The 24,928-nt window shown below is 35.5% G+C and overlaps 1 protein-coding gene across 3 annotated transcripts in view; it reads right to left on the reverse strand.

The window, feature by feature from the left end:
* The window catches only part of DDX10 (DEAD-box helicase 10), a 286,412-nt gene that overhangs the window by 224,489 nt on the left and 36,995 nt on the right, over positions 1-24,928 (reverse strand). For 2 of the 3 annotated variants that reach the window (XM_058545265.1, XM_058545267.1), the window contains exons 10-13: positions 21,601-21,702; positions 20,342-20,429; positions 17,127-17,215; positions 13,998-14,463 (exon numbers count right to left, since the gene is read on the reverse strand). In XM_058545265.1, the coding sequence (XP_058401248.1) occupies positions 13,998-14,463; positions 17,127-17,215; positions 20,342-20,429; positions 21,601-21,702 (745 nt within the window). Of the gene's footprint in view, positions 1-13,056; positions 13,255-13,997; positions 14,464-17,126; positions 17,216-20,341; positions 20,430-21,600; positions 21,703-24,928 lie in introns of those variants that run through there. The other variant, XM_058545268.1, reaches the window with a different exon arrangement.

The following is a 24,928-nucleotide window of genomic DNA, read 5'->3' on the forward strand; positions in this document are numbered from 1 at the left end:
GCATGTGGGTCTCGAAGCGCAATTCTCTGGTTTTTCCCAAATAAACCCATTTTGCTGGTGAAATAACTGGCTGGTTTATTTCAGGTTGATACAACAATATGGATAAAGCTTAAAAACGTAATGCTAAGTGAAAGAAGCCAGTCACAAAAGTACATATAAATTGCATTTATATGAAATATCCAAAACAAGCAAACCTGTAGAGATAGAAAACAGATAAGCGGATGTTTACGGCTGAGGGAAAAATGTGGGATCGAGGGGTAACAGCTATGGGGTGTGGGGTTTCCTCTTGGAGGTGATGAAACATCCGTACTTCTGGTGATGATTGGACAACTCTGCAAATACACTAAAAACTATTGAGTTGACTACTTTAAATGGATGAGTTGTATAATATGTGAATTATTTCTCAATACAGCTATTATCAAAAAGAGACTTTTCAGACATACTGAAAGTCTTCCACTGAGAAAGGAATAACATAATGCACTAATTTTCAACATATCTAACCCTGTATCAGGAGCTCAAGGTCCAGAAGAGTTCAATATATGAATAATTTTCTTTCTTCTTGCTGATAAAAATCACAACTATTAATTCTAATTATAATATTTAATAATTAAGACTATTCAGAGAATTGTAAAAGAAAGACTCAGTTTTAGAAGTCATTTAAAATGGTCTGCATCAACTTTCCCTTACTTGATATTATGGTCAGATTTATATTTAAACTGCAGTAAGTTGTCACACTAGTAAACTTGGATAATACAATAACATAAAAATAGAAATTATCCTTCACTTGTTTCATTACTCCTCACCATTTCCTGCAGGGTCTTTCTACTCTTCCAAAACTGATTGACCAAAACTACTGCCCCTACCTCTGCTCATACCCTTTCCCTTTTTCTTCACCTATCAAATCCAACACAGCCTTCAGTACTACTCAAGCCTCACCTACTCCAGACAGATCTCCAGGACTCTAGCCCAAAGTCCCAGTTCAAATTCAAAACGTTTTATTACTATAGGTAAATATTTTACATTGTCTTTCTTATACGTCTATCTTATATTATTTCACTTAATGTTTCCATATGAATGTCCTGTCTCCTCAAGCATGTTACTTTCCTGAAGGCTGACAAGTTGAATTGTTTCATATTTGGTACAGTAACATGTCCATATTAAGTGAGTAAAAAAACACTTCATTAATTACAGGGGGGGAACTGTGGCAGAGAATATTTAAGGTCAACTGACAAAATCCCAAATGCTGAGGCTAACTCACTCTGCCTAAAGGCTTGGTATTTTTATTCTTTCCTCAGCAGACTTTTGAGTCTGGGCACTATGAATTATTTTCGTGAAAGCAGGAATAAATGAGTCCCTCAAGTGGCTGTGGGTGTTTTTACAGATCTAAACAGAATAAGAAAGAAGCTGGTGTTCTAAGTAGTCCAGCAGGGTCTTTCAACCTGAGAAAACCAGTGACATAAATAGCCTCATTAAATAATCATTTCTTGGCATCTGCTAAGGCTTCACATCTCACACAATGTGCGCAACTCAATACACGGACACTGTTGGAAAAACGTTCCCCAACTAAAATAAAACTACTCTTTCCCTCAACATCTGATCTGAGGAATTCCTAGAAAATTATACAAAGCCTTTCAAATCAATGTTATTAATGAGAATATAATTAAGTATAAACGAGTTGTAAGTCTGATTTTGAAAAAGCTTATGAATTATTTTTCTCCTTTATACTATTAAATACACTTTTGGCAAGAACATATAAACCCAACACAGATGTGAACACATAGACCTGCCAAAACAACTCTTTCATTTCTGGTTTAAAATATCTAGATAATTTTGATTATCATGCTTACTCGTATGACTCAAAAGAGGAGCACAAGTACTACCTAGTAGTTTTTAGATTGCTTCTCCAAGCTTCTTAAACGTGGGGACAACAGGACTCAAGTGGCCCTGAATGTGTGGAGGAGCATTTGTGCTGCCCTGAGAAATGGGAAGCCTGCTTCCATTTGCCTCTGTCAAGGTTAAATCTTCAGCTGAAGAAGTACACACTGTAGTAAAGAGTCTTGCAAAGTCTTCTGGCAACAGTGATTTATACACACTCTTTGTCCTAACTCTACTCAAAACTATATACTCATTTAGAAATAAACCAGCCACTGATGGGATAACATTAAGATCAAACTAATCTCTACAAGTGAACTCACTATAAAATAAAATTACTGGTGGTTCAATGTAAGAAGTTAGTTTTTCTAAAGAATTTTCTCAACCATGTTTAGAAAAAACTGGGTTGTCAAAATTTCACTTAAATTTTTATTTTTCTACAGAACACAGAGGACCACATCGAGAAAATATGTCCTAGAGATCAAAGCAATCAATATGAGGAGAAAAGGATGATGGATGGACTAATTCAGGTTGAGGAACATTTCACACAAGATACTTACTCTATATCTAACCCAGCTTTTCAAATCCAATACAAGGATCCTATCTAAGATTAACCCATTCAATCAACAGATATTTTCTGACCCCTTATGTTTCAGGTACATTTTTCTATCAAATGGTACAGTCTCAAATTGGGGAAGGAATCTGCATAAACAGATAAAAGATCAACCAGATCTGAATTAAAGAGGTTCTATCATTTATTTATTCATTCACTCATTTCATTCAACAAACAGCTACTGAGAACCTACTACAATGACAGGCAACCCTGACAGACATAAAGACACAAAGATGAATAATATGCATCCCCTGCCTCCATAAAGGTACATGGTATAGTGGGGAAAACAAACAATACGACAGCGCAGGGTGGTCAGGGCTATGAGAGCGGTAAGCACAGGCTGCTCAGGAAGCACACTTTGGAGCCCCTGACTCGGTCTCAGAAAATGTAACAACCCACTACTTTAGGGCCTTATGAAACAAAAGCAGTGGTTTTCACGTGGAGAAATCTGTGTCTCTCTGGAATTCGTATTGATCATTTAAACTAAAGTAGTTTTTCTACATTCTGATTTGGGAAAAGTGGACCAAAACAGAAAAGACAGATGAAAACAGTTCTACCTAGCATTGGGAGACTACCATCCATGGGTCTCTCACGTTTCTGCACATCTTCTAGTAGTTACTCTTCCAGATTATCTTTTCAAGCATGTCAATATAGCACACAGCCTTAGAAGATAAAGATAGTATCTCCCTTGGGGGCAGTGAACAGATTTGCTCTTGACCAGGTTAATAAAGATAACGAAGGTTGGACAGGTTTGCTAACAGCCTTCTTATAGGACAGGGGCTTTCTCAGCTCTGACACAAACCTACTCTGTGGACAGCACCAACCTGAGGACACCTCCACATGGCCCCTATGGAACTTAGGAGGCAGAGGAACCAATGCAAACTTGAAGCTCATGCAGCCTGCTGTGCCATGAGTTGCCTGCAACATATATCAAAATGCAGCAGGCTAACCTGTTAATCTGCAGTAGGGTAGAATCTCAGACTCTTCATAGTTCTTGAAACCTAGAAATAATTTGTGTCTCTCTCTTCAGTAAACAAGAAAAGACAAATGAGTCTGCAATTTCCACCACAGAACAGAGCAAATTAACAAGAGATGGAAAAAGGAAGAGAGAAGCATTAACCCAGTACACCATATCTAATCTTGTAATCAGAAACCCATTATAAATCTGGTTAGCTAAAGCTGGTGGTTAGTAGACAGGCTGGAAACCAGATAGGTGGGTTCCAGGGCACTGATAGAATATTCTCAGCCAATAAAATACCTCCTCCCTCCTTTTTGTGGAAGGGAGAAGAATTAGAGCATTATTTCTAAAAACACCCATTAAAAACCAATACTTTGTTCAACCTATTAAATAAAATGGCTCAACAGCTATTAAAACATATTACTAAGTATGCTTGAAATTGAGTCAACCTAAAAACTCTCAATAGAAAATAGTAAAGAAAAAATAAGATTCACTAAAAGCCAGCTTTTCCGATTCCTTTTTTGAAAAAAGGTGTCCAGTCTCAGAAGATTTGAGTGGAGAGTAGAGATAGACAGCCATGCTGAGGTGGGTCCCACATACAGCAACTAGAAGGATGTGCAACTATGACATACAACTATCTACTGGGGCTTTGGGGGAAAAAAATAAATAAATAAAATTATATATATTTAGAACTGTAACAAAATATCCCTGTTTTCAATCATTTATTATGCCAAATAAAAACCAGCTGATTCTCTGCCCAACAGTATATCAGGACCGTCTGTCACCTCTATTCTAACAGCGAGCAGGCAAGCTAAAAGAAGAGACAAAAGGAAAACAAACCAAAAACAGCAACAGCCTTCTGGAGGGAAAAATGTCCAGGGATTGATGGTCTGCTACCTGCTTAACAGAGATAAACTTTTTCTCCTATGGCAAAATACTCATGGCTTGAAAAACAAACAAAATCTTTTTTAAAATTCAGTTTATTAAAACTTCATTGTAGATGTTTCTAATCATGATTTGTTTAGAAAGAGCTCATTATTGTTTTCTTTTATTTTGATACTAGGGATGAAAGTGCTGTTGATGAATCCACAGAAAAAGCTCATTTAAAGAAAATGACCCCAAGATACAAACAAGCATTAAGTGTCTACCATGTGAAAGATGCTGCAGAGAATGCAGCAACAAGCAAGAAATGCTACCTGCTCTCAAGGAGATTCATGTTACTACACATTTCTTTGTGTAGTCAATGTGCCTACCAAAAGCCTGTTTACCAACTCTTCCTCTTAATCATCCTTCCTTCCTTTTTTGAGGTAGTAGGTACACAATTTAAACAAGGAACCCAATGCCAAAAGGGGTCAAGGAACCCTCATATCCCAACTGTGGTAGTATCCCTTACAGGGCCAAATCCCATCCATCAAAAATAACCCAAAAGGCAGAAAATGGTTAAAGAGAAACTGCACAATTTTCTAACTGACAAATAGTATGTTCCATTCATTAAACATCATTCATTACACACACACTCAAACACCCTACAACACTGTATCCTATTATGGCCATATAAACAGATGAGACAGAAAAAAAAAAAAGAATACAGAAGGAGGTTTTATCATCAAAAGGTAAAAAAGAGAAAAACCAATCCAGAGAAAGAGAAGGCAGCAAAAAAGGTAGAGAAAGAAAACAGCCAGGAAAACAAAAAGGGGTTCATTTCACATTTTTGGTAATTTTTCTTTAATATGTTTTACAACATTATTAGTCTCTGATGGATTGGAAATTAAAACATTAGCCCTTCAGCAAGCAGCTTGAGCAGCGCTGCCCTAAAGACTTTTAAAATTTAAACCATCATGCAATCAATATGCTAATCTTATACTTATCCGTATATAGTTTATACTTAGACTTTACTTCTACTGAAAAAGTAAGCCTTTCTTAATATACAGGCATCCCTGTTCCCATGAACTTTTACTGAAGTGCCACTGCTCTGACCAATTAACTTGCTGGCACCGGCTCCCAGGAGGGTCTGAATTCTCTTTACATTCCCCCTACCCAGCCTGGCTCTCATACTCAATTAACCAACCTGCAAATCACACACATGCTCAGGGCACCAGCAGTGCTGGAGTACTTTAAGAAAAAATGTTTTTGAAATAATATATTTCAACAAAAGCAATGAAGTAGGCATCATGGAAAAAATAAGAACTCGAGAACTTTTAGCATTTTAAAATTTAGTATTCTTTTTGTTTCAAATTGCATATGGGTTGAGGGAACACAACAATCTTTTCAGAGCTTACAATCTCTGAAAGTCTTAATTCAGCAATGGTAGAAGAGTGCCTCACACACTCCCAGGGAGGCGCCTCTGACCATTCTATATGAAATTGCAACATCCAAACCCCAGAAGTCTGCCTCCCCCTTACCCTGCACCATTTTTGCCATAGCACATGCATCTGTTTTTCATCCATCTTCCCCCACTAGAACTTAAGCTCCATGAGGACAGGGAATGTTGTTAATGTTCTCAACGTCCGGTGCTCAGCAGGCATTCAGTAAATATTTGCTGAGTGAGTAAATTTTTCCAAAAAATCTCATGAAGCCTTCATTTAATAAGCCTCCAGTTAATCTAAAATGCAAACTTTCATGGCAGGAACAAAGCTTCACATCAAAGCAAACATGATTTAACTCTGCCTGTCACCAACAGATGGCACTAGCTTCAGCTGCTGCCTTGGACTTAGATTCAGCATGTTATCTGAAGCTGTGTTTCAGAAACATACATTGAAAAGAACAAAGTCAAAATGTAAATATGTTTGGACAAATTTAAGAGAGTTGAAAAGAACACGAAGAGTTAAACCCAGTGTTCCCACAAATACAGTCCTCCCACTAAAAAGTTTTGGGTAAAACATACATACACTGACTGCTTAGACTCAAGAACAAAGGGTCTTACAAACAGCATTTTAGAAATTGATCTGTTCATAAGCAGAGGACCTGCATATTAGCCTAAATTCTCTACAGTATATTTGTAGAGCTATAAATATAAACAAGCACTTGTTGATGACTTTGAAAAGCTCCTTATTTCTGATTATCCTAAGAGTAGTCAAGTTCCAAGGCAACTTATGAGCCTCAAGAATAACCTGTCCTCTTTCACATTTCTTTCGTTACCTCTACACTACCTTAAAATGAAGATAAACATACTCTGCTACATTAAGTTTCTGAAATTTAGGCTATAAAATTAGGTCATTAAAAAATTCAGTAGTCAGCAGATGCTTTAAATATTGAGTTATGTATAAAAGGAAATGAAGTGAAATAAGTCAAAATATTTTTGATACAATAATGATCCAGCATGTCAAAGAATAAACATCAAGCCAAAAGCTTTTAGCTTTCCATTGTGAATTGACTTTCTCGGGAAATCATTTGCATACAAAACTCAAACAGGGAAGGAAGGAAAAGATATATATATATATATATATATATAGCAACTCAGTATGTACATCTGAGTTTCAAATCATACAATAACTATTCCTTTTGAATTGGAACGAAAGTTTAAATTGCAAGAATGAAGGACAGATGCAAGAAAAAAGGCACCTGTAAGAAGATAAGAGAGCATATATACCAACTCTATTTGAACTACTCAACATTTAAGATCATCCCACCATTGCTCTACCTCACTGTACCAAAAATTGAGAGTACAGTAATCTTGACTCCTAGGTTTTACTTTAAAGAGCTCTTCTTTCTGTTTAATTCAACTGAGAATTATATAAAACCCTTGTACACAAAGGTTATAAAAATCTCAGTAATCACCAGGTACAGAAGAAACATAAATTAAGACATTCCTGTAGGTACATTATGAAATGCCAAAAAGAAAAATACTAACAAAATAGACAGTTGGAATCCAGATGTCAATGGGATGAAGAAGTAAAGAAAGGCTTCAAAGAAGAGGCAAAATCAGCACTGAATCTTACAAGTGAGACAAGAAATGCTGGAACGGTGAGAATATTCTAGGAAGGAATCCCTTCAGAGTAAGTGGAGACTCACACTGGGAAGAATGGGCTGGTAGTGTAATGGGGTAGGGGCTGGCTTACAAAGCCCGATTGAAAGGATGAACTAAAGGGAAGCACAGGTCAATCACATGAAAAAAATACTAACTTGACAGAGGTTCGCAGGAAGACAACTCAGAGGAAGAACAATGGGGACCAATTATGAGGCTTATCCCAAGCCAAGTCTGAGGTGTTAAGGGTCTGGGGCAGAAAAGTGGCAGTGCTAGTGGGAAGTAAAAAAAGAACACTAAAAGACACTGCTAACTGTAGAAATGACAGGAATCAAAAAAAGCACAATCATGTTGAGGCTCAAGTCAGATGGGCCTAGCTAGGTACAAATTCCAATTTTGCCACTTCACTAACTGTGTAACATTAGGCAAGCAACTGAACCTGCAAAATGGGAGTAATACTGCACAAGGTTGTGGTAAGAGTTTAAGTAAATGAGATACAATATTCAAAGCGCATGGCAGATTATTGAAAACCAGTAGATGTGGTCCCTATGGTCCGTATGTCCCTATTATACTTTATCAAGTGGAAATAATAGCTAACGTTATCTATACTTCTTCTACATAACACAAACTGTGCTGGGTGCTTTCTATTTCTATTTGTCACAATAACTCTACCAGGTAGACATAGTTATTGGCCCCATTTTACAGAGACGCTCAGAAAGGCTAACTACTGAACATTATACCAGAAATGGCTCCCCATATTATACACATACTTCCTTATGGCCATGGTTTTGTTCATTCTATACTCTTTGCTTAGAATGCTCTTCCCCCTTCCTATTAACTCCTTTACTTTCTTTAAGGTACAATTTCCCCCAGGGCATCTTCTCTACTATGCTGCCAATATTAGAGCTTTAAAACATTTGGTTGCATGAATGAATAAATGAATAGAAGGCTGGGATTTCGTACTGAAATTTTGGTTTAATAATCTGTTATGTTAACTAAGTATAAGCCTCTAAAACTCACTTAGTAACTAGCACAGTCCCTGGTACCTAGTGGGAATTCAGTAACTGCTGCTGGAAGGAGAAGCAAAAAGAAAAGAGACAGAAGAAAAACGGGAAAAGAGAAAGGAGGAAGAGACAAGAGGCAGAAAAATCCCAGCTCCCATATATCAGAATCTTGATTTGGAACTTAGAATATTTTTATAAGAGAATACTTATAAATAATAATTTAATAGTAACGTTAGCTAATCTATGCTTTACCACCAACAGAGAGTTCTTGGAATACTAAGAATTTCTGTGCAAAGACATAAGACTCAATGTAAACAGAATATAGAATCAACTCTAAGGTACAAAGAATAATCTACAAGTATCATTCAAATCTTAATTAAAACTGACCTGTGTTTACTGTTAAGAAAGCTTTAAAAAGACACTTACTGAACTAAAAAGAAATCCACCTATCAGTCTCATTTTTAAACAATTATAAAATGTGAAAGACAAAAGTATATGCTTAGTGACTTCATTCTCATATTTAAGAAAATGCTTTAAAATCTTTTTCAATTTAACCATTTTAATTATATATTCACGTTCTTGTCTAACACTGTTTCCCTGGAGGTCAACTTTCTAGACACCCAACAGCCAATAAAACTAGCCAAAACAAAAGTCTCTTCCCTGTGGTGGGAGGTCAACCAAACTTCACTTATTGCTTTAGTGCCGGATCACCATAGCTGGGCTCTCTCCTCTCCTTCTCTTATTGCTCTACTCATGACTCACTTTCCATTGCTAAGGAAATCTGTTTCTCTGTCAATGCCTTGATCCTATCAAATAGAAAACGACTGTGACAAGGCAGTCTTAGGGAAGATATCACTTGCACCTGGTGCTCAGTACATGTCCATTCATGCCCAAGTCTAAAAAGGCAAATATATCAATTCTATATTTCAACTATCTGCGTAGAATGGATAACCCAAAATTATCTACAGTGCTGTCAATTACACTGACATCACCCACTGACAGAAAGTAAACGACACACAAATTACAGAAGGCAACAGGATTAGGTAGAAAGAATGTGATGGCATCGGAGAGAGATTTGAGCACTAACTCCAACACCGTGACTTTGGAAAAGTCATTTAAAAGCCTCTGTGAAATTTTAAATAATATCATCTGCCTTTCCTGTCATGAGGATAAAATGAGAACTTACAAGGAAAGTATTTGGTATATGATAAAATACCAAATTAATATTTTATTGATGACAATATGATTATTAAACAAATTCCATGTGATCTGCAATCCAATGTGCTCCCATGGGCTCCAAGCCTCAACCGAGTTGGACAAATCTTCTTCCTTTTCCAAAGGGGCAAGAAAGGAAGAAAAAGATAATCAAGGCAAAGAGAATAGCCTGTGATATAAGTAACGAAATCCGTTCTCTTGTGTGTCTGGTATATTGTCCATAAAGACAATTCAGAAACAGGAGCAACAAAAATATTTGAACAAAGCTAGCTGTGTCTGAAAAAGTACTTAGTCTTCCAAGGGGAATACACTCATTTATGTGTGTAAATAATAGTATTATGTCCCATTTTGTGTATGGTTTGATTTTCTTTATCAGGTCTATCCTTAAAAATAAGTGATAAAGAAAAAGACAGCCTCCAGTGTTGATGGCTACAATACAATACTAAAATATAAAATGCAAGAACAAAAGCTAAAATGGAAAGCCAACTGAGATTGTGGATGCAAAAGCACACTCAAAACCAAATGCCTTGAAAACATGATAAAGAATCAAAAAGATGATAATCTTTTTGCAAGTCAGTGTTGATTCTGAAAACTCAAAGGCAGATAACAGGTAAAGTCGACAAGACTAGGAGAATCAAAATAAATAAATAAATAAAGGCACTAAGCCTTCCTACTTCAGCTAAAGAACCAAGAGTTTCAACTCTACTGTTTGTGAATAGTACTAGGTAATGTGCAGGAAGAAAGGGAAAAACATTCCTTTATCAGCATCTCAAAATCCTACTAACTGCCCGAAAATGTTCCTCACATTTGATATATATGCCATAATACTTCCAATTTATTATAGTAAAAAAATTATGCAGGTATTTTAAAGAAAGAACTTTTATAGTATACCATGCAAACGTACTCTTAGTTAGAATTTTACATCATTACCATTAGATACTCTCATTTACTATCTAAATTACAAAGCTTGGCCTACACAGGTATATCATTTAGAATCAAATAAATAAGTTATTTTATTTATGTACATGTTTATAGAAAGTTCAAGAATACCTTTTGAATCACTATAAGTCAATCAGGTATATCTTACATAGTTTCAAAACAGGTTTCCAAGAATAAACCTACATATATGAATTCTATATAATTCACAGCTAACAAAACTATCAAAGTGAAAGAATAAATGCAGTAATTCACTCATTCATTCATGAAACACTTGTGAAATCTGCAACAGGAGCTCGACACTGTACCAGGCCCTGAACACATACTAGTCAGGAAGACATTAATCTCAAGGAATTCAGAATCCAGTAGGGAAGGCAGACAAATAATTTTGTGTGACGGGGGCTATAAAAAAAAAGTTAAAAGCCAGGGACAGTAATTAACGTTTAAGGACATCTTGGAAGTTAACAGGAATGAGACCAGTATCATAACAGGAAAAAAAGAGGGAAAAAACATAAGCAATACACATACAGAAAAATTATACAACTGAAATAAATGAATTATGCCCAAGAGAATCCAAAAAAAGATGAATTCGAACAGTAAGACAACATTTCTCACTAATTGTTTTTTCAAAACAGTAAAAACACGTTAATATTTAGTGTTGGTGTGAGTAAACAGGCACTGACATACAAACCCAGGGGGATAACGATCAATATGACCTCTCTGTAGGATAGTTTGGCAAAACGTATCAAAAGCTTTTAAAATGTGTCATGTTCAGTTTTTTAAAAAGTCATTACAAGAAAACTACAAGCCAATATCCCTCATGAACACAGAAGTAAAGATCCTTAACAAAATATTAGCAAGTGGAATCCTGCAATAGATAATGGAAACCACATTATGAGTAAGTGAAGTTTATCACAGGAATTTAAGGTTGGTTCAACATTAGAAAATCAATCTATCGACAGGACAACTATATGTTTACCTTAACAACAGCAGAAAAGGCATCTGACAAAATTCACCATCCATTTCTGATAAAAACACTAAAGCAGCTAGGAATAGAATACAACTTTCTCAACCTGATAAAAACATTTACAAAAAACCTATAGCTAATATCAGATGTAATGGTAAAAGACCGAATATTTCCCCTCCCTAAGATCAGGAACAAGACAACAAGATCCACTCTCACCACTGCTATTCAACACACAGTGTAATCAAGTAAGAAAATGAAATAAAAGGCACACAGATTGGAAAGCAAGAAATGAAACTCTCTTTATTCACAAACACCATGACCATCTACAGAGAAAATCTCAAAGAATCTCCAAAAATAGCCACCAGAACTAATAGGTCAGAATAGAATGACTGGTATAAAAAAATAAATTGTATTTCTATATACAGGCAAAAAATTGGAAATTGAAATTTTAAAAGTACCATTTATAACAGCATTGAAAACTATGAAATAGTAAGAGATAAGTCTACCAAAATATGTGCACGATATGCATGCTTAAAATTACAAAACAATGCTAAAAGACATTAAAGAAGGCCTCAACAAAGGAAAAGATATATTCATGAATCAAAAGACTCAATTAAGATGTCAATTCTCCCCAAACAGATTTATAGATTCAGTGCAAGCTCAATGAGGATATCAGCTGGTTTTCTGTACAAAGTAACCAGCTGATTCAAAAACTTATACGGAAATGCTATGGTCCAAAATAGCCAAAACAATTTTTTTAAATACCAAGTTGGAAGACTCACACCGCCTGATTTGAGATTTACTATACAGTTACACTAATCAAGACAGGTGTTATTGGTGCAAGGATAGCTTTAGAGAGGAAACTGAGTCAACAAAGAGACCTACACATACAGGGTCAATTAACGTGCAAAAAAGGGTCAAGGTAACTGAAGGGAAAAAGCACAGTATTTAACAAATGGTACTGATTCAATTGGACATACATCTCGAAAAAAAAGAACGTCAACCCTTACCTCATACCATACATAAAAATTAAGTTGAAATGAATCCTAGTCTAAATTTGAGTGCTAAAACTATAAAACCTCTAGAAGAAAACATGAGAAAACCTTTGTGACCTTGGGTTAACCACAGATTTATCAGATACGACACGAAATTGAATATCAATTACAAAAGAAAGTGATAAATCAGATTTCAAAAACCAGATTATTGGTCAAGAACATGGATATTAAAGTCAGAATACCTAGGTTCAAATTGCAACACTGTCAGTAACAAGTTGTGCACCTCACTATTTTATTGTCTGTCTCAGTTTTTTTCCCCTTACCTATACAATGATAGTACCTACCTCATAGCGTTATTCAAGGACCAAATGAGATAATGTTTAGAAAATGCCTAATATATATTAAGTACTCAATAAGTATGTCTGCCACCTTTCCAAAATTTATATTTAGTTACTTAAAGAAACACCTATCCAGGTTTCACGGTTCAAAATTTAACATTTCCTACTGTGAGTCTTAGAATCTTATTAAACATTGTATAAAGAATAAGAGTTTGGCTTCATTTTTCATTTGATTCTCTTTAAAGAAATGATCAAGAATAAAGGCATATAAGGAAAGAGGAAAATAAGGGAAAATAGGGAAAGAAAGGAGAAACATTTACTTTGCATCTACTAAAACCCCAGAAAACAGGTGCTTGATCTGGATTACCTCTTTTGTTCCTCCTACCAGGTACCTACAGAGAAACAAAGGATCCACATGAAACTTTTAACAAACCTTCATAAGTGACCTTTAAAAACAAAGTACTGGCTTTCTATTTAAGATACTGGATTGGTGGCCAAAAGCAAATACGTTATTAAAAGTAAAATTCGTGTTTGGAGAGATTAGATTGTTGTAAGGAACATTTGCAATGATTTAAATCAGAAAGTAGTTTGTTAAGAATCACAATGAGGGATCCTCACACCATAAAGCATAGAACCCCATCACATTCCTTAATGTTATAATCCTTTGCCACAGCAAGACCAAGAGACCTTAAATACGGGCTAATGAAAATAGTTATCTCAATACACTGATGGTGTGTTTATGGGTATTATGAAACAGTTTCTCAAGAGTTAGGATCTGTTTTTAGAGGTTTTTTTTCTTTTTTTTTTTTTAAGAAAACATTCCTCTGAGATACAATTCAATCGTGACAGGTTAGATGATCCAACCTGGCTACTTTTAAAACACGCATCAGAAAACCAGTAAATGAGGTTAAAGTTGTCAACCTCCTAGAGTTCTCCAAGTTATGAAAAATGAGAATTCTTTGGCACCTATTCCATCTTTAATTATGGAGAAGGAGAAAGAGTTCACTGCAAAGAAAATCATTCTATAAATTTCTCCTAGTTCTTACTTTCCCATAGTTCCCCAAAGGCAACAAGCAGCACACAGTACGTGGCGGTGGGAAATAACAGAAGAACCCTCCACTGGGAGAAAACTTACCTGTAACATTTTATTCTCTTTAAGGTCCAACCCAAACACATTGTGCCGCTTCACCTTAAAGAAATCAGCATCAAGTCCATCTTCCTCGTCATCATCTCTGTCCAAGAACTGCATAGGAAGTTCCTTGTTCTTCTGTGACTCAGTGCTAGGGACAGACTGAGTTTGAGACCCTTTTGCTTTTCCCAGTTTCTCTTCCATTTCTTCTTCATCTTCCTTGTCTTCCTCTTCAGCACTAATACCATTAGCCAGTCTGTACTCTGTCCTTTCTGATCTGTTCCCACCTTTCTGAAGGATGGACATTTTCTCATTGAAGTAGGCTCTAAATTCTTCCACTTCATCATTGGTGAGGGAGGGAGCCCTTGGCCCAATTACTTCATTATCTTCGATCACTACCAATTCTTTGGTGGGTTGTTTCTGCATTTTCTGAAGAAATCTTACCCGTGGTGCCACAGCAAGACCAAGAGACCTTAAATATGGGCAAATGACAATAGTTATCTCAATATACTGATGGCGTGTTTATGGGTATTATCAAACAGTTTCTCAAGAGTTAAGATCTATTTTTAGAGTTTTGTTATTTTTTTTTTTTTTAAGAAAACATTTCTCTGAGATACAATTCAATCTTGACTGGTTAAATGAACCAAAAGGCAAGCCAAAAAATACTGAATACCTGTCAAAAAAAAATTGGAGATACCTTGTTTTGCATTAAGAGGTTAACATAGTATAAAATAAAGAACATGAGACCAGAAACAAGGAACAGTTCAAGTACTCAATCTGTCTATTTCCAGTTTAACTCTCTCGCCTCAGCTTCTTCAAACAGGGGATAACAATGCCTACACCAGGCCTATCTCACAGTTGTCGTAAAGATCTGATGTACTAACTATATGAAAACACTCTGTAAAATGTAAACACCAAAGCTGGAAAAGACATGGCCATGAAAGGACAAAACACAGTTCTCTGCAAAGAATAAACTCAAGTATCATTGTCCTTCCTTCTGAGACACATGACATAATCACTTCTATTAAAAAGGATTTTTAAACTAGAGACCAAAAAAAAAGAAAAGATTTTCTCCTCCTAAGATCAAGATTCATTTTATGAACAGGTCTTTCCCAGCTTCTAGGTTCCCACTGATGGACTGAAAATAAACTCTTAAAGCAAGGCCTGCTATAATGGACAGTTAACATTACAACATAGTCTACCGCCTTTTTCCTATAAGACATGATTCATAGAAACTGAGAGTTACAGTGGTAAAAGGCAGATCCAGAAATACGACTGTTGAGGTTCGAATCCTGGCTCTGTCACCTACTAGCTGTGTGATCGAAGGACATTATTTAATCTCTCTCTACCTCAGTTCTCTCATTTGCAAAATGGCATGATAAGAGTACCTACATCATAGGGTTGTTGTAAGAATAAAATCAGTTCATAGATGCAATGCACTTAAAATAGTGTCTTGGCACATAGGCAGCCACTACTGAGCACTCATCATTATTACTGTAATGGAGGATCAGGTTAGGACCACAAACTCGTATCTATCAGAGAGCATTTCTTTCAACGTATTACAATTACATTTACCTGTCTTTCTCAGAATAAACCTGGAGCTCCTTTAAGGTAGGAGTACATACTGTACATCTATAATTTCAACATTTACCACAATGAACTGTACATATTAGGTATTCAAAACATGTTTCTTTAGTAAAATAATTTAAAAAACCTTTATTATATCCTACATACATAGCACTGCTTTAAGTATCAAAAGCTTCTAAAGGAAATTACAGATCAAGGAAAATTATACACCCAAATATGTACAAATTAACTAAAAGCACCAAATTAAACCATACCAACAATTGAAGCTCAGAAGTTAATTTTCTGCCTTCCTAAATAAGCATCACCAATAAAAAGCAAAGGTCTTCCACTGTAAACAGACAAGATTTACTGTCATCTACAGCAACAAAATGTCCACTAAATATGGCCCTGTAGCGTTCAAGATCCGTGCCTCTCCTGTTTGCTAATATCTCAGCGAACTCCATCAGAAAACCAGGATAGAACTTCTTCACAGAGCACAAAAATTAGCTAATAACCTGAACTATGAATTGTATTGAGAAATAGTAAAATTAGTAACTGGTACATAAACAGATAAGTGAACAAAAACATGTTATCCATGGCATGTGGTCTTCTATCCATTACCTAAAAAGAAAGTCAGCGGCCTTACTCTGTTATCTAACAATTTAAATGGTTCTAAAATGTTACAACTGACAAATTACCTATTCTACTAAATTTATAATCTAACATGAAGAATAGAAAACAGCAGCTCATCTAGATACAAGTTCTTATTAGACTCAACTTAAAGGTGAAGGCACTCAGATTCCTGGAGAACAGGCCAAATATGCAGACCTTGCATTGAAAGTACATACTTCATCACAGACTGGGAAATTTCATGCTGACATTGAAAGTATGATTAACCTCAGGGGTGCTTCTATAGGATTTTGTCAATGCTCTCCCCACACGCAGGACCCCACTGGAAAATGGACATCCCTCCTTTACAGTTGAAAAGATTAGAAAAAAAAATCCTCCAAATACTAAGCCAAAACAAGACCAAGAGTTCTATTTGCATATAAGAGTAATCTCAATTACTAAACAGGGACATTTTGCCATGGGAACTGTGAGTACCTGTAAGAAACACCAAGACACAAAGAATATTCAGGCAATCAGCAGTACGGGAAAGCAATCTAAAATAAGGGAAGAATGACAAAGAGACTTGTATCCAAAGCATAAAAAAGAACTGTCTGTGGTAATCCAGGCCAGTGTTTCAGAGAACAGGAGGACTACAAACATTTAAAGATATTAAAGAATGCTTATCAACTGCTCTTCATTTCCTTTAAGACCAAACTATAGGAAACTGCCAGTGTAACTTTAAGGAATTTATACTTACAACTAGGAAACTTCTTCCTGACAAGTACGGAACACTAAACTAGTTTTCTACAGTTTATAGCATCATTTTTTCTGAAGATCTTGAACAGATTCTCTTAAGGTAAGGTAAATTCGTTTAAACTAGGACTCTCAGAAAATCACATTTCAAACAAATTCCCTCTCACTTTGAAGATTCACAATTAAAACTATAATATGAATACTTACAGGGCATATTCAGGTATAGGTAACTTGCTCACATCAAATATTTCTTTATCCTTCATCAGATATACTGAACGTATGTAGGAGACAAAACACTGTGAAAATAGGAGGTTTAAATGTATAACATATAATAGTTAGAAATGGAAAGTGAATTTAAACCAAGATAAAAGGAAATTAACCAAAGGAATAAATTCAACAGTAGTGAAAAATCTCAAAAATAGTTAAGCATATCTCCATTCTGCAAAAACAAAAAACCTAACTTTTTAGAACTATAATATTAGAAAAGACTTTAAATTTCATTTCATTGAGCCAACTCAACATAGAATATCACCTTCTCAAAAAGCTACTCTAGAACTTAATATCATTCAGATGCAATATGGCATATGGGAAAAAACACAGGCTTTGCAATAAAATAGATGATAATCTCAGCTCCACATCTTACTACCTGAGCAAGTTTCTTGTTTCTCTGTCAGTTTCCTCATCTATCAAACAGAGATAATGGCACCTTCTCCTGAGAGTGTTATGAGAATTAAATGAGAAAACGCACGTAGAATACATGGGTATATCTTCCGGAATACAATAAATACTAGTTTTTAGTAATAATTATTATTGTAGTAGTCAAAAAGTTTTTCGACCATATAAAGTTTTATTGTTTTTAAATTAAGCTTAATAAAATCATGACAGGAAAAAGTATTCCCAAAGCTGTTTCTTATTATAATTTCAAGTAATTCATCGTCATTACAATTTCAAGTAATTTGTCATCAACTTGTGATATTTTTCTTCTGTTTGTGTTAAAAAACAAAAAAACCTATCTTTATGCCAAGAGCTATACAGAAAGTAAACATGGCCCTGACCCTTTGTCAGCGTGTAAAATAAGCAGGAAACAAAGATGATGAAACACATCTAAGCAAGCATTTTTATTTTTTTATTTTAAAATTTTTATAAAGTATATTTAATTCCCATTTCTGTATTTTCTGAACTTCATATTTTCTCTAACTTTACACTAATCCTTCCTTCAAACCATTTACACTAATCTTCAAATCATTCTCTCTGTCATCCATAGACATAAAAACAACAACTGGTTCCAGTTCAAGGATAATTTTTTCCTCTACAATTGTCCACAAGAAATCACCACAGATGCTTATCATTTTTGTTCTATCCAGATTATAATCAAAAGCTAGAAAATCACTTCTATGAAACTAGATAGCTTGTTGCTGCTGGCAACACAGTTAGACATTCTGCTAAACCATGCGTGACACCCAATAAATCACATCATTTATTTCAGTGTGCTATTCTACAGTCTTTGCTCTGGAAGGCTCATTTGTTGTACGCACAAACCAGTGCAACAACATTCTTCCAATATTTCATATTTCCCAATTCATAACCGAATGACCTCCTAGGTATGCAGTAAGTCACAACATAATGGAATTCTCGTATGTTAGTTTAAAATGTGCATACTATTTCCAAAGCCTCTAAAAGAAAGATTTAACTCCTAGCTTAAACTACGTCTGCTAGACAAAACACGCATAGAATATCTGCATGCCCAAATACATGCCCAAAAATTTTAAGGAAAAAAAAAAACCAATTTGTTTAAAGGCCCTTTTCATTAGATTTCAGGTGAAGTGAGATTGTGGAAATCCAACTTTGCATAGTTCATTATTTGGTTTTCTTATATTTTGGAATTAATTTTTCCTGATGTATCATGGAAGTTCTGAAGAAAGTCAGACCTGGATTTGACTCTCAGGTCTGCCACTTAATAGCTATGTGATCCTGGACAATTTTTAATTTTCTCAAGCTACCATTTACTCATCTATAAAACTGAATCACCTACCTCATGAGTTGTTGGGAAGATTAAATAACACAACGCATATCAAACTGTCAAGTAACAGAGTCATGTCATAGCTAAGTGCCCAGCACATAGTAAGCATTCAAATTTTAGCTTTCATCATTAATGTTGTTATTTTAAGTACAGAGATAATTTGATAAAATATAAGTTAATTTAAAAAAATGTAAGATGTGCTCTTTAAAAAAAGCTTCTTTGCTGAGAATATCCAGTTTCAAAACCATAACATAAAAGCCTGACTGTTGACTGTTTTTCTGCTCAGGCTCCTCTCTCTACTTAAGATGCACTTTCCATATCTCTTCTTTATTTTCTGCCTCCCACTTCACCTACCTGCTGAAATAGAATCCACTCTCTGAATCCCTACTCTCTTACTCATTGTTGATACGTTATAGGAAATGCAGATGTAGACATTGTATGCAGATCTTGTAACTACCATATAAATAAAAGAATGGTGAAAACGAAGAGCTTTATAACAGGCACTCGAATATTTGTCAATTCAAAGATTGGATAGCTGTAAGCACAATGCAAAATAATTTCATATCTTCCTTTTCTAAAGCATCTACTGCTGGGCACTCTAAGAACTAAAAAATAAGTTTAACTAAAAGTGACACCTGGGCCGGCCTGGTGGCATAGTGGTTAAGTTCCCATGCTCTGCTTCAGCAGCCCGGGGTTGGTGGGTTCGGATCCCAGGCATGGACCTACACACTGCTCATCACGCCATGCTGTGGCAGTGTCCCACATACAAAATAAAGGAAGACTAGCACAGACATTTGCTCAGGGCTACTCTTCCTGAAGCAAAAAGAGGAAGATTGGCAAAAGATGTTAGCTCAGGGCCAATCTTACTCACCAAAAAAAAAAAAAAAGTGACACTTGTTTACACATTTGCAAATCAAGATGATTTCTAAGTCCAGAAAAGTAATTTGGGAACATTAAGGCATATTTATAGATTAAAATTACATCTCTAAAGACAATTTAACAAGAGTGCTTTGCTTTCTAGAAATTTAACCTAATACAAGAAGATACTAATCTTATAATCAAGAAAGTACAATTAGGAGTTACAGTAAATTTACTGAAGAAATCAGAAGTTGATAACTTTTTCAAGTACACTAGAAATCAGACCATTGTGCACTTAATCATCTTTAAGAGGATTTTCTATATGTCTGTCAAGATTACAGACAAGTAATAGACATTTTCCCAGGGTTACTATAAGAAATGTATAATTTAAAACAAAGAATAAGCTAAACTTAACTGAAAATTGTCCTACTTGAATATCTGAAGCATAACCACGCAACCTAGAAGTAGCAGAAAATGATGAAATTTACCCTTATTATATGCTCCATTCCAATGAAGGTATCCAATTCAAAAATGACTGACTTACCCTTTGAGCTCTTTCTTTTAAATCTTGATCTTGAGCTAAAAATGATTCCAATTTTTTTTGGACATCTATAAGTTTTTCTGGATTGATTCTTTGTAACAAAAAGATAAAGGTTAGACTAAGACATCTCAATTTTAGAAACTGAAAATAATACACAGCATTTCCTATTTTCCTCAGTCTTTTAAAATCTGTAACATTATTTCTCTATGAGCCAGATCAGACTGAAATTACACTAGACACAAATTTGACTCTCTTGAGTCTTATGAATAATGTAAGAAAAAGAAATGAAAGATCAGACATCTTTAAACATCCCACTCTGAGTGAAAGATACTAAGGTTAACACCACACTTAGCATTGGTTACTTCTTAAGTCTATAAAGTTAGAAATGCAGCCTCTCATGGGAGATGGATCATCAATGAAATGGAATGAATGAAATCTAATGTCATTTTTATATTTCCATTTTCAGTCAAATACCACAAAACCAATTTCAAATAATAAACAAGTAGCCAAGGGATATAAATATTATCTTCCTTATCTAGAAGTTAGGCATAATATAACAGAACTGTTACTTAGCTCTGCCCAGGTAGGCTACAGGAAAGAATGAAATTCTTACAAGGGTCTAGGTTTCCCAAAAGAAACTCCACTTATTTCCCCGATTTTAGACTGAACCACTTTGTTTCTGCAAAGCTGGAGTGGTGGTAGGTGGTGGTAGATGAAGTGGTTTTTACTTTTTTTTTCTAATTATAGAGAATTTCAAAATATAAAAAAAGCAGAAAAATTTTACTCAGCCTCAACAATTATCAACTCATAGCCAATCTTGTTTCATCTAAACCCTTACCCACTCCTCCCCTCCATCTCACCACCCTCCAAATTATTTTCCTCCAAATAAAGCTGGAGTGTTTCAAGGGCCCCTGTAAAAGTGCGACTCAAAAGCGACTCTCAAAAAGATGAGATCCAATCTAAATATCTTCAATGACAGGACAGCACAATCCTCTGAAATGGACAAACAACTCTAAAAATAATTTCATCCAAGAAGTTTAATCCTTTCAATCATCAATGCCTCCTGAACCTAAGAAGTTCTCTTTTTCGTCTTATTTTCTCCACTAACAGTCTTCTGAAAAAGTTAAAAACAAATTTAAAAAACTCACAAACCAGACAGTAGAATAGATTAGAGGGAAGAGGGAATTAGTTATACATAATCAAGCATAATAATTTCATGCCTTCATTTTCCTAACAACATCAAGACACCAAGTAGTTCTTACTTGATCTCCTTCACAGGCACTTTCTTCTGGAGAAGCTGCTGCACCATCACTTTTTCTTCTGAGGGAAGCAAAATTAATAAAGCTTCACCATCCTCCTTATACCTAGACAAAAAGTAAGCAAAATCTCTTCCACATCAGTGCAATCTGCATTTTACATTTTAACAGTTTGATGAACATGGAAGCAAGTTCATCTAATTAGTAAATATTAGGAATATCTTTTTTTTTTTTAACTTCTGTGACCACAGAAAATTGAACACTTTTTTCAAATTTTCATCTCTAGCTATAATTCCTAGTGACTTTGAGTCTTTACCACAATAGAAGGGCTAGATCGTAAGAAACTAATCAATTAAAAAAAATTCTTAAATAGCTCTCTACCTATAGCAAGGAGAATTTCTCATTCAAGCCACTAGAATGCTGTAAAAAATGAGTCATTTAATAAACGTGGCAACCAATACATTAAGGAAATCAAATCATCTTCCTGAGGATTTTACTTGTACCTTGAGAATAACAGAGGCATGATGCTTAGAGGCATCAGTTCTATGATATGAAATATAAATTATGAAATAAATCTCTGCTTACGTGAAAAACTTGCCTCAAATTCACATACTTCTCTTCCCTCACCTAGCAAAATCTTATTTCATGCTGCACCATCAGAAAGTTTTACTTAAGCGGGCTACAAGGCACCCATTGTTACTTAAGCTTCCTATGCTACTTGCATACAGATTTCCCTGATACCTTAGTGTCAGTTATTACATGCAAGCAGTAAAACAGAATGGAATTGGGTATTTGTGGGAAATTTTTTAAAGACACAAAAGAAAAAGTAATCTCAAAACACTCTCTTCCGAGTTCATGTTATAAAATATGAGGGGCAAATTTTTACAGTTAACCAAATAAACTATTTACTGAGAAACTTTGTGCCAGGCATAAACTGTGAGGAACACAAAGAAATAGTAGATGAATATTCCTGTCTTCAGTGATCTAACAATCTAGTTGACTAGAAAAGATAAACACACACAAAACCAAGAGATTCAAGAGAACATCCCCAAAATGGTAAATTAGTGTCAAAGGCCAACCACAGGCAATAAATGCCATGAACTCACAAGTGAAGAGACCACTCAGGGTTAGCCAGAAAAAAACAGAAACACATCACAGCAGATGGAATTTGAGAAGGGCCTTGAAAATGGACAGAAAGGAAAAAGCTAAGGTATTCCAAAGGGGAAGAATGGCATGAACAAAGGAGTGGAAACCAGAAAATGCAAGGCAAACTCAGGGAGCAAACTAAAGACAGGAGAAACTCAACCGCAGCCGGGGTACAGAAGCAGACAGCAGGAGAGATTGCTAGAAAGGTACATTAGAGTCGGCTTTGGGAGGACCTTGGATGCCTCTGTATAGAGACTGAATACCACTGCACATAAGTAGAATTCTATCATTGAACGCTGGAGGGAAAAACTGACTTTATTGACTTATTGTACTGTCCTCTAAAGACTAAAGGGCAACTTCTACTCCACATGTTGATTTCAAAACTCCACTCCTATACACAAGGTGAAACTCCAGTGTAATACCTTTACAGAAGTGTACATATATGCATGTGTGTGTATATCTTTGTGTACACTGACACACAGAACAGGATGAAATAAAACATCAAAAGTGTTAAAAGTTCTCTTTAAGTTTACAAATTTAAAAAATGTTAAGGGGCCACTATATGCCAGGCACTGAAATAGAGTGATAAGAGACATAGTTCTGGCTGTCGTAGAGCTTACAGACTATTAGGGACAGATATTAAAACCAGTAACAACAATACAGTAGTATGAGTGTTATAGCAGACATACAGGAAGCCACGAGAACACATAAAGGAGAGCTAGTCTACGAGTCAAGAAAACTGCCCGGAGGAAGTGATATCTATGAGCTGAGAACTAAAGAAAAATTAGGAATTAGACAAACGTTAGGGGAGAGTCAAGTTTTCCTGGGGGAAAAGACAGCACTTGAGAGAGTCCACTGGATAGTTTTGTCTTCTTCACGCTTGTTTGCTTTTTCTAGGTTTTCTAAACGCACATGTATTAAACAAGGAGAAAAGTGTACAGCTGAGCATACACTTATTCCTTTTACTAAGTATCTTTCATAACTGAAAAACTAGTACCAAATACCTTCCTCATTGTATTTTAATACAGACTAGTACGACAAATCTTTCATCTTCATTTACTATAAAGAAATATGAATTTAAAGCATTCTCCCTAAGCAGTGTTGGACTAAACCATCTCTGAGGGCAGAAATTATTAGTATATGAAGTAGTGAGGCTATACCCTGAGCAGACAAGATATCTGAGAGACATCACAACTTCTGAAGCTCCAAGATCTCACCAAGGACAGGTGAAGGGTCAAAGAGGACCGAGATCAATTAATACTGACCTCTATGCAATGCACTTACCAAAATGCCCTCAAGGCAGCCAGACTCTTGAGGTGAAGTCAGTTACCTTCAGAAGTTAAAAGGCTGATTTTGTGCGGCCCAAAAAGGAACAACTAGGAAGGAGGGAGATCAGCGGGCTGAAGGATAACCAACCATTTTAACCTTCTATATCCAAATTCAGAAAGGGAGAGATGAAACACATAGGCCCCCAACTCCATTCAGCCCAGAACTGTGGCAAAGGGGTAAAGAGAAATCTCTAGGATATCAAACAGGCATCCACTGAAGATCTCTAGTCTTCAGACTGACTCATAAGCAGGAATAATAAGTCTAATCATCCATATCAATGTCATCTACCCATTCATGCACCCAGGAAGAATCTGGAAGAATGAGTCATGACTTAAGTTACAAAGGGGCCATATGCAAACCTTTTAAAACTACAGCTAACAGAATGTATACATAAAAGGCTACATAAGGTTAAGTCAGGCTTCAACATTGAAATTTAGAAGATTCCCAAAGGAAAATGAAAAAAATGTCCAAAGTCGAATCTCACAAGATAAACATCTATTAAAAAGAGCATCACTGGCCATTTTACCTATTTTACATCATACACGTCTTTTCCCAGAAACAACGTAAAGCAAATTATCTTCCACATAGCAATATCCAAAAATTTCCAGTAAGTTTTTATTTCAAAACTAAAAGCACTTTTTAAAAAAACGCATAAGCACATTTCACTTTTTTTTTAATGCTTACAAGAACTGTCTATTTACCCATGAGCTAGCTTTTAGATTTTAAAAGCAGCATCCAAGACCCGAGGCTAAGTATATGTATAAAGAGAAATAAACGTTCCTCATACGATCTACATTTGAAAACTCCATATATTTCAACATATTATTTTAAGAGACATTCTATGCACTATATAGAAAGC

This window comes from Diceros bicornis, chromosome 7 (assembly GCF_020826845.1).
Source record: "Diceros bicornis minor isolate mBicDic1 chromosome 7, mDicBic1.mat.cur, whole genome shotgun sequence".
Lineage (NCBI taxonomy): Eukaryota > Metazoa > Chordata > Mammalia > Perissodactyla > Rhinocerotidae > Diceros > Diceros bicornis.